The 11,556-nt window shown below is 38.1% G+C and overlaps 1 protein-coding gene across 1 annotated transcript; it reads left to right on the forward strand.

Annotated features, from left to right (window-relative positions):
• Positions 1–2,088: 2,088 nt before the first annotated feature.
• Positions 2,089–6,826, forward strand: LOC142944949 (interferon-induced protein 44-like). The gene is made up of 9 exons (XM_076086189.1): positions 2,089–2,133; positions 3,524–3,547; positions 4,363–4,407; positions 4,647–4,677; positions 4,959–5,160; positions 5,388–5,540; positions 5,709–5,880; positions 5,967–6,067; positions 6,200–6,826. The coding sequence occupies exons 3-9, from the start codon at positions 4,365–4,367 to the stop codon at positions 6,359–6,361; spliced, it is 864 nt and encodes a 287-aa protein (XP_075942304.1). The 5' UTR covers positions 2,089–2,133; positions 3,524–3,547; positions 4,363–4,364; the 3' UTR covers positions 6,362–6,826.
• Positions 6,827–11,556: the final 4,730 nt, after the last annotated feature.

Raw genomic sequence — 11,556 nt, forward strand, 5'->3', positions numbered from 1 at the left:
AACTGGGGGCATGAATTGACATCTTATGGTGACAAATACCAATTAAAGTAAAATGATTGTATGAGTAATTTCACTTTGATCCATCAGAGTGCAATCAGAGGTGCTTGTCAATGAACATGTTTAATAAAGCTATATTAAGATTCAGTGTAAAGGTGTCCCATCTGAGTGGAGTGTTGAAAGGAGATACTCATATATTTTTATTTATATAATTTATATTTGTATATTTCTACTGACAATTGTGAAAACCTTATGATGTTCTCGTGTCATTTCTTTACAGAATCTCTTTCAGAATATGATTGAGGTATTTTCTTCTCTTTCTACGTCTTCTACGTCAAATCATCTTACGTTGTTAGCGCGATGTGACGTCATCACGTGATCTGGTCAACAACTCAGCTGTTGTGATGGTGGCTTCACGTACCGTCGGAAATGTTGGAACTACAACTCCACCCAGATGAAAATCAAAATGACCAATAGGACTGCAGATTTTAATTCAGCAGATTGCTGTTTGTGTCCCATGTGAACGAAGTACTTTTGTTACCTAAACAAAAGCAAGTAGTAGTTTTGATGCGTAAAGCTAACAAAGTACTTTTGTTGCGTTTTTGTTTTGTTTTAATTTTGTAGTAATTTTAAGCCAATGGAGTCTTCATTAAACCTGACAAAGTAGTTTTGCAGTTTAGATGTATGGGAACCTTATTCTGTAGGAGACGTCAGACTGCAGGTCTGAAAAGTGAAGCAAATGTGGAAATGCCTTCAACTTTTCAACTTTCAAAAAAGGGCGACTTCTCTGGTTACAAAAAGAAGGCCCTATATATACCTACCTGACCCTACGTCTCACTTGAGTTATTACCTCAGTAAACATTGTAAACATGAGTTTATGCTCTCAATCACTAATGTCAAGTCTTCTTCAATACAGCATGACGTTCATTTAGTAAATTATTCTCCCAGATGCACCATTTGTCAGAAGATGTTGATGAATGCATGTTCACACCCTGCACACACAGGAAACACACCAGTGAACACGCATTGATGGACACACATCTGAGAGCAGATATTGTTCACTGCTTCTTCTTTTGATGCACGTTCACATTTTGAGTGTTGCTTGTAGAAGACGAGTAAGGAGCAGCTCATATGAAGTTTAGGCTTCTCACATGAAGGATGTGTTGCAATTCTCACATCTACATTGATATACATTACATTTTAAAGTATTTTTTATATTAATGTCTTTCCATCAATGACTTAAATTACAGGAAAGGGGAATTGGAAAGACAGAAATAAAACAAAGTCATTATCACGTTACAGTTGCTGTGCTATTGGCAGCCTCTGCTGGTCTTGCTGAGTCAGTGCAGTCAGTACATTTCATCCTCAAATCTGGTAATGACATCTAACATCAACAAACTGTGTGCCCTCACTGCCAGCAGTCAGTGTTCACCAACAATCATGTTAACAATGGTTTGGTTCAGGCATGGTATCTCTTTCTCACTCTCTATTCATTACATCACATTACAGTCATTTAGCAGACGCTTTTATCCAAAGCGACTTACAATAAGTGTATTCAACATCGGTTTTGGAGAGAACAACTAGTCACCAGAAGTCATAAGTGCATCTCCTTTCAAACAAGCATCTAAGAGCATAAACCAGAGCCAACGTACAGTGCAGAAACAAACAAATGCAGTAAGTGCCACAAACTAATATGAAAACATAAGTGCAATAAGCTCTTATGAATACAATAGATGCTAAGTAAGTGCTAACTGGAAGCACTCATCCTCCCAAAACACAAATAAGACCGGGTTAGAAAATAACAGTGTCAACCACTGCATGGCTGTGCCACCTAACAGCATGAACATAATATCCTTCTACTGTCAAATGTAAGTTTACTGGCTGGTTACATTATACTGCATACTTTATAGTATAAAGTGGCAATACATGTAAATACTTAAGAACAGTTACAACAAAAGTGTACTCTACATCAGTAAATGTACCTACTTCCTTCATTGGTACTTCCCATGACGCATCTTTTGGATTCTTTTAAGTCACATGACTGGCTTCATCCTGAAAGTGAAAGTAAGGATCATATATAATAAGAACCGTTCTTTCTGTCCACATTACTTCAAGTGGCACTCTGCAGATATAACGGTAAGGACTTTCTATTATGTAACAACAGGTAATGTGTAACTGATTTTATTCATATGGTTTCATAAAATGTCTCTTTGTGAATTTTAAACAGAAACACACTTTTATGAAAGACATGCTTTATGTACTGCAGAGTTAAGCCTTCACTTTTACCTCCATACGCAATTAATCACTGAACTTGAAAGTGAAAATTGTCTTGACTGTCATTTCAATTTGGTACGTGTTGACATAACTTTGACATACTTGAACTATATTTTCTTTATTTTTAGTTAAATTTGTGACCACAGTCTTGATGGTTTTACCTGTGTGTCTCCTGTTATCATCTTCTTGCTGTTAGCAACTGCTAGCAGTGATGCATAACATGTTCTATGTTTTTCATTAATTATTTGCATTGTATATTTCCTACTACTGTATATGTGCGGCTGCAGCAGTAACGCAGCCGCTGCACCGGAGCGTTTTGGTAAAGAGGGAGCTGAGCCGGAAGGCAAAGCTCTGGAGTTAGTGGTCGGTCTACGTTCCAACCCTCACATATGGTCACGAACTCTGGGTCGTGACCGAAAGAACGAGGTCGCGGATACAAAAAAATGAGTTTCCTCCGTAGGGTGGCCGGGCTCAGCCTTAGAGATAGGGTAAGGAGCTCGGACATCAGGAGGGAACTTGGAGTTGAGGCGCTACTCCTTCGCGTCGAAAGGAGTCAGCTGAGGTGGTTCGGGCATCTAATCAGGATGCGTCCTTGGGGCCTGCCATTGGAGGTTTTCCGGGCACGCCCAACTGGGAGGAGACCCCGGGGAAGACCCAGAACAGCTGGAGGGATTACATCTCCCAGCTGGGCTGGGAACGCCTCGGGATCCCGAATGAGCTGGAACATGTTGTGGGGAGAGGGAAGTCTGGGTCAGCCTGCTTGGCCTGCTGCCACCGCGAATGGATGGATGGATGGATGGATGGATGGATGGATGAATGGATGGATGGATGGATGGATGGATGAATGGATGGATGGATGGATGGATGGCTCATATATCAGATTTTAAAGGGCTTCCATTTTGGAACTCTGCATCAGGATATCCTGATATTATCTGAGTGACACTCTGAGTTGGTTTTGAAGTCAGTGCACGCTCTTGCAGTAACGCAAACCAAGTACCACAAAACATCGTGGGTGTTGGCTTGACAGTGTTTTTCAAGGTAGACGGTGGGTTGACTGCAGTACTTCTTCTCACGGGCATAACAGCGGATGTAAGATTTTTTTTTAAATATTAGTAATTTTGAGAAACGTCATCTTAAACTACAAGACCGTGATGGATGTTTATCCCAATGCTCTTATAGTGGCATGACTTACTGTATGAACTGTATCATTCAATTCATGCAGAGGTACAATTTAATTTTTCTTTCTGTCCAGATACTTCTTTGGATCCAGTGGAAGGTAAAAAAAATAATAATTTCTTGACAGTTTATCTTTGTACTTTAACTTTCTCTATACTCTAACTTTTGTGTTTTCTGTGAATCCAATTGGGTAAATTTAATTACACATATTCAAAAATAATAAATACTTTGCTTGTGCTGCACCTGAGTCTGTTTTACCGGTGATAACTTACAAATGAATATTCTGAAATATGAAGCCTCAAATATTGGTTTGTTTTTGGTAATAAATATTGTTTAATAATGTTTCTTGTTTACACCTTATATCTTTTTGTAGCCATGGATAGAGGACCGTCAATACCGGCTCCTGAGCCTCCTAAACATAAGATCCTCAAAATATTTCAGAACATTGTTTAAGCTCAAAAGATTACATCACACATTTATTTCACGAGTGTGAAGGAGAGGGATAAGTAGATCAACAGTTGTGAATAAAACCCTGCACACAGTCAAACCTGCACAAATACATTTGAGAAATGTATAAAGATTCATCATTTGTATTGAAATAATTTATTTGACGGATAATTACATCAATTTGTGCACTCTACTTGTCAGCTTTGATGGAAGAATTTCTCTATACTCTAACTTTTGTGTTTTCTGTGAATTCAATTGGATACACATATTCAAGAAGAATAAATATTTTGCTTGTGCAGCACCTGAGTCTGTTTTACCGGTGATAACTTACAACATGTCTGAACTTACAAATGAATATTCTGAAATATGAAGCCTCAAATATTCTGTCGAAGTTTGGTTTGTTTTTGGTAATAAATATTGTTTAATAATGTTTCTTGTTTACATGTTGCCTTTTATATCTTTTTGTAGCCATGGGTGGAGGATCGTCAAAACCTGCTCCTGAGCCTCCTAACCGTAAGATACTCAAAATATTTCAGAACATTGTTTAAACTCAGAAGATTACATCACACATTTATTTCACGAGTGTGAAGGAGAGGGATAAGTAGATCAAAAGTTGTGAATAAAACCCTGCACACAGTCAAACCTGCACAAATACATTTGATACATTTATAAAGATAAAAAATAAAGATTCTTCATTTGTGTTGAAATAATTTATTTGACGGATATATTACATCAATGTGTGCACTCTGCAGCTTTGATGGAAGAATGGAGGCGCGTATGGGGGTGAGTGGTTTGTTTAATTTATGTTCCCTCTGGTGTTTAATGACTTTTCTTCAACTAACTATTGTTAAAACAAAACTGTGCAACTGCAGCACTCCTTTGTTGAGACTGCCTCTATTACTGTCATTTTAGTTTCTTTCAGTTTCAGTTTCATGATGGTTTAGTTTGGTGTCCGTGACGACCGTGCAGCAACCACAAAATATGTGCAACATATGGAAAACTGATAATAATGTTGAAGTGCATTGTGATCTGAAATATAATCTTACCTTTTCTTTATTGAACAGCCATAAAAACAAATACCTGAAGTTTGTGGAGAATTATCAGCCTTATAACGAAGAAGTCAAACAGCTCAGAGTTCTGCTTCATGGACCTATAGGTGCTGGCAAGTCCAGCTTCCTCAACTCTGTCGACAGTGCGTTACAAGGAAGAGTTACTGATCGAGCTTTGGCGGATAATAGAATTGCTGGAGAGAGCTTCACCAGAAAAGTATGAATCCCATTTCAGTGTGGTTTAACTAAGGTCGTATGTTATGAACTGTAAAACTTCATGACACGTAACAGCTCTTTCAACTAGTATTTCTGATTTATTTATTTTTGTGTGCACTTGCAAAGACAATTGCAGTACACAGCTCAGGCAACAGCTGAGCAAGTAGCCTCATAGACATATTTCATTATGAAGCAATAATGTCATCATATCGCTTTTCTGTTTTACAGCACAGAACGTACCAATTCAATAAAGGAGGACCAGGGACATTTTACCCTTTTGTCTTCACTGACTTGATGGGTCTTGAGAAGGAAACTAAGAAAGGAGTTTGTGTGGAAGACATCAAACAGGCCATGAAGGGGCACATAAAAGATTGTTACAAAGTACAGTCCAATTAATTACTGAATTCATTAAGTTTTGTTGGATATATTTCAGTAAAACAATCCAGCTTTGTGATTTGTTTTGCATAAATAATTTTATTTACGTGAAGATACATTTAAGGAACTATTTGCACAAGTTATTCTTTAATTCAATTTTACATTATTTTCTAGATCAATCCGTGCTCTCAAATATCAGAGGATAATCAAAACTACAACAAGGACCCCACTCTGAACGACCAAGTTCATGTTCTGGTTTGTGTCATCGCTGCCAACACAGAAAATATACTGGATGATGAATCTGTGATAAAGATGAGGGATGTCAGAGTTGCAGCTAGAGACTTGGGTAAGGTTTAGTTTTTGGGGTTCATGAATTAAATCAAATAACTTGACAAACATTAATCTGATTGAATTGGATCTTTGTATCTGCAGAGATTCCCCAAGTGGCTATTCTCACCAAAATTGATGAAGCTTGTCCAGAGGTCAAGGCCGATATGAAGAACGTGTATAAGAGCAGGTACCTGAAGCAAGTGGTAAGTTTCTATTTTATGAGTTTGTAGAGTTCTTATTCTAATTGGAATACAATTTTGCTTAACATTTTAAAATTTAAACACAAAAATCTTTTTTGAGCAGCATTCCTTAAATGTGCAATTTTTCCAAATTAGGTGGACGACTTGAGTGCTAAGCTGGGCTTTATACCGACCTGCATCTTTCCTGTGAAAAACTACCACTCAGAGATCGATACAAATGATGAGGTTGATACACTGATACTGAGCGCACTGAACAAGATCATCAACTTGGGAGAAGACTCTGTCAACAGCCTGTAGACCTACAAACTGCTGAGGCAAATCTTGCTTTATCTCAGCATGAAATAAAGTCAGTTTGTGAACAGGATGTAATTAAATAAAGTGGGACTATGTTTTTTTAGTTTTCATTTCTAAACATGTAATGCATATAGTATCTGCTCTAAATGGTCTTACCTCTACCTAGTTGAATAAAGCATGATAGGCTGCATCACTATCACTATGCACTTGAGTTTTTGCATTATTATTATGTTAGCTATGCTTTGTTGATTCAGGTGGTGATTTCTCATGTTCCAGTCTTCCAGTAATCATAACATGTCTAGATTAAAACTGGGCTAAATATGATTGAAAAGTTAAATTTATATCAGACTACTGATTACATATATGCTGTATCTATTGTTTTATTTCTATGTTTGGACCTGCTATTGAATCATTGTGCTAATACTGCTGTTCAGGTAAAACCCACAATAAATAACATAAATAATGAAATGTGTATTTAGTCTCCTTTCATTTCATTCCTTCTAGTCCATACCATACACTAGATTGTCTTGTAATGCAAGTGATCCACACAGTATTACACAATTGTATGTAATATGTGGTAAGGCATGTAAACTGGGGGCATGAATTGACCTCTTATGGTGACAAATACCAATTAAAGTAAAATTATTGTCGGAGTAATTTCACTTTGATCCATCAGAGTGCAATCAGAGGTGCTTGTCAATGAACATGTTTAATAAAGCTATATTAAGATTCAGTGTAAAGGTGTCCCATCTGAGTGGAGTGTTGAAAGGAGATACTCATATATTTTTATTTATATAATTTATATTTGTATATTTCTACTGACAATTGTGAAAACCTTATGATGTTCTCGTGTCATTTCTTTACAGAATCTCTTTCAGAATATGATTGAGGTATTTTCTTCTCTTTCTACGTCTTCTACGTAAAATCATCTTACGTTGTTAGCGCGATGTGACGTCATCACGTGATCTGGTCAACAACTCAGCTGTTGTGATGGTGGCTTCAAGTACCGTCGGAAATGTTGGAACTACAACTCCACCCCGATGAAAATCAAAATGACCAATAGGACTGCAGATTTTAATTCAGCAGATTGCTGTTTGTGTCCCATGTGAACTAAGTACTTTTGTTACCTAAACAAAAGCAAGTAGTAGTTTTGATGCGTAAAGCTAACAAAGTACTTTTGTTGCGTTTTTGTTTTGTTTTAATTTTGTAGTCATTTTAAGCCAAACCATGGAGTCTTCATTAAACCTGACAAAGTAGTTTTGCAGTTTAGATGTATGGGAACCTTATTCTGTAGGAGACGTCAGACTGCAGGTCTGAAAAGTGAAGCAAATGTGGAAATGCCTTCAACTTTTCAACTTTCAAAAAAAGGCGACTTCTCTGGTTACAAAAAGAAGGCCCTATATATACCTACCTGACCCTACTTCTCACTTGATTTATTACCTCAGTAAACATTGTAAACATGAGTTTATGCTCTCAATCACGAATATCAAGTCTTCTTCAATACAGCATGATGTTCATTTAGTAAATTATTCTCCCAGATGCACCATTTGTCAGAAGATGTTGATGAATGCATGTTCACACCCTGCACACACAGGAAACACACCAGTGAACACACCTTAATGGACACACATCTGGGAGCAGATATTGTTCACTGCTTCTTCTTTTGATGCACGTTCACATTTTGAGTGTTGCTTGTAGAAGACGAGTAAGGAGCAGCTCATATGAAGTTTAGGCTTCTCACATGAAGGATGTGTTGCAATTCTCACATCTACATTGATATACATTACATTTTAAAGTATTTTTTTTATTACTGTCTTTCCATCAATGACTTAAATTACAGGAAAGGGAAATTGGAAAGACAGAAATAAAACAGAAAGTCATTATCACGTTACAGTTGCTGTGCTATTGGCAGCCTCTGCTGGTCTTGCTGAGTCAGTGCAGTCAGTACATTTCATCCTCAAATCTGGTAATGACATCTAACATCAACAAACTGTGTGCCCCCACTGCCAGCAGTCAGTGTTCACCAACAATCATGTTAACAATGGTTTGGTTCAGGCATGGTATCTCTTTCTCACTCTCTATTCATTACATCACATTACAGTCATTTAGCAGACGCTTTTATCCAAAGCGACTTACAATAAGTGTATTCAACATCGGTTTTGGAGAGAACAACTAGTCACCAGAAGTCATAAGTGCATCTCCTTTCAAACAAGCATCTAAGAGCATAAACCAGAGCCAACGTACAGTGCAGAAACAAACAAATGCAGTAAGTGCCACAAACTAATATGAAAACATAAGTGCAATAAGCTCTTATGAATACAATAGATGCTAAGTAAGTGCTAACTGGAAGCACTCATCCTCCCAAAACACAAATAAGACCGGGTTAGAAAATAACAGTGTCAACCACTGCATGGCTGTGCCACCTAACAGCATGAACATAATATCCTTCTACTGTCAAATGTAAGTTTACTGGCTGGTTACATTATACTGCATACTTTATAGTATAAAGTGGTAATACATGTAAATACTTAAGAACAGTTACAACAAAAGTGTACTCTACATCAGTAAATGTACCTACTTTCTTCATTGGTACTTCCCATGACGCATTTTTTGGATTCTTTTCAGTCACATGACTGGCTTCATCCTGAAAGTGAAAGTAAGGATCATATATAATAAGAACCGTTCTTTCTGTCCACATACTTGAAGTGGCACTCTGCAGATATAACGGTAAGGACTTTCTATTATGTAACAACGGGTAATGTGTAACTGATTTTATTCATATGGTTTCATAAAATGTCTCTTTATGAATTTTAAACAGAAACACACTTTTATGAAAGACATGCTTTATGTACTGCAGAGTTAAGCCTTCACTTTTACCTCTATACGCAATTAATCACTGAACTTGAAAGTGAAAATTGTCTTGACTGTCATTTCAATTTGGTACGTGTTGACATAACTTTGACATACTTGAACTATATTTTCTTTATTTTTAGTTAAATTTGTGACCACAGTCTTGATGGTTTTACCTGTGTGTCTCCTGTTATCATCTTCTTGCTGTTAGCAACTGCTAGCAGTGATGCATAACATGTTCTATGTTTTTCATTAATTATTTGCATTGTATATTTCCTACGACTGTATATGTGCGGCTGCAGCAGTAACGCAGCCGCTGCACCGGAGCGTTTTGGTAAAGAGGGAGCTGAGCCGGAAGGCAAAGCTCTGAAGTTAGTGGTCGGTCTACGTTCCAACCCTCACATATGGTCACGAACTCTGGGTCGTGACCGAAAGAACGAGGTCGCGGATACAATCGGCCGAAATGAGTTTCCTCCGTAGGGTGGCCGGGCTCAGCCTTAGAGATAGGGTAAGGAGCTCGGACATCAGGAGGGAACTTGGAGTTGAGGCGCTACTCCTTCGCGTCGAAAGGAGTCAGCTGAGGTGGTTCGGGCATCTAATCAGGATGCGTCCTTGACGCCTCCCATTGGAGATTTTCCGGGCACGCCCAACTGGGAGGAGACCCCGGGGAAGACCCAGAACAGCTGGAGGGATTACATCTCCCAGCTGGGCTGGGAACGCCTCGGGATCCCGAATGAGCTGGAACATGTTGTGGGGAGAGGGAAGTCTGGGTCAGCCTGCTTGGCCTGCTGCCACCGCGAATGGATGGATGGATGAATGGATGGATGGATGGATGGATGGATGAATGGATGGATGGATGGATGAATGGATGGATGAATGGATGGATGGATGGATGGATGGATAGCTCATATATCAGATTTTAAAGGGCTTCAATTTTGGAACTCTGCATCAGGATATCCTGATATTATCTGAGTGACACTCTGAGTTGGTTTTGAAGTCAGTGCACGCTCTTGCAGTAACGCAAACCAAGTACAGCGAAACATCGTGTTGGCTTGACAGTGTTTTTCAAGGTAGACGGTGGGTTGACTGCAGTACTTCTTCTCACGGGCATAACAGCGGATGTAAGATTTTTTAAAAAATATTATTAATTTTGATAAACGTCATCTTAAACTACAAGACCGTGATGGATGTTTATCCCAATGCTCTTATAGTGGCATGACTTACTGTATGAACTGTATCATTAAATTCATGCAGAGATACAATTAAATTTTTCTTTCTGTCCAGATACTTCTTTGGTTCCAGTGGAAGGTAAAATAATAATAATTTCTTGACAGTTTATCTTTGTACTTTCACGTTCCCTATACTCTAACTTTTGTGTTTTCTGTGAATTCAATTGGTTAATTTAACTACACATATTCAAAAATAATAAATACTTTGCTTGTGCTGCACCTGAGGTAATAAGTATTGTGTAATAATGTTTCTTGTTTACATGTTGCCTTATCTTTTTGTAGGCATGGGTGGATTATGGACAAAACTGACTGGGGGTAAGATACTCCAAATATTTCAGAACATTGTTTAAACTCAGAAGATTACTTCTCACATTTATTTCACGAGTGTGAAGGAGACGGATAAGTAGATTAAAAGTAAATATAACCCTGCACACAGTCAAACTTGCAAAACATTTGAGGAATTTATAAAGATGAAAAAATAACAGATTCTTCATTTGTGTTGAAATAATTTATTTGATGGATATATTACATTTACATTTAATTACACATATTCAAAAATAATATGCCACAGCCTGGAATTCAGTCAGAACCAAATCGACACACTCACTCAGGACAACAAGTCACTTCATCATTCTGTCAAAACGATAACCACCCAGCTCACCTCTGTTACTGCCGACACCAAAGAAACCATCCTGGATTTACAAGCACGCCGCATGAGAGACAATCTAGTTTTCACCGGCATTAGCGAACAAACCACAGAAGACCCCGAAAAATCAATCAAAGAATTCATGTCCAAACAACTCAAAGTACCCGCAGAGACCGTCAACATCACATTCCACCGCGTACACCGTCTGGGACCAAGGAACAACAATAACCGACCACGGCCAATCATCGCTAAGTTTGAACACTACAAACAAAAAGATCAGGTCAGACAACAAGGCAGGCAGCTCAAAGGAACGGACTATGGACTCAACGATCAATATCCCAAAGAAATCATGCAACGACGCAAAGTTTTGTTTCCAATCCGTAAACACATGATGAAAGAAGGAAAGAAAGCAATAATATCACTGGACAAACTATACATAGATGGACAATTGTACCGCGATAAGGACGTCACCC

Source organism: Anarhichas minor, unplaced genomic scaffold, assembly GCF_050575085.1.
Source record: "Anarhichas minor isolate MPS153535 unplaced genomic scaffold, ASM5057508v1 ptg000007l, whole genome shotgun sequence".
NCBI classification, from domain to species: Eukaryota; Metazoa; Chordata; class Actinopteri; order Perciformes; family Anarhichadidae; genus Anarhichas; species Anarhichas minor.

Bases quoted from the DNA above. Each gene is read 5' to 3' on its own strand.
- LOC142944949 (XM_076086189.1), top strand. From the start codon at position 4,365: ATGGGTGGAGGATCGTCAAAACCTGCTCCTGAGCCTCCTAACC. The intron at 4,408-4,646 runs GTAAGATACTCA...TGCACTCTGCAG, and splicing joins TGCTCCTGAGCCTCCTAACC to CTTTGATGGAAGAATGGAGG. The intron at 5,161-5,387 runs GTATGAATCCCA...TCTGTTTTACAG, and splicing joins GAGAGAGCTTCACCAGAAAA to CACAGAACGTACCAATTCAA.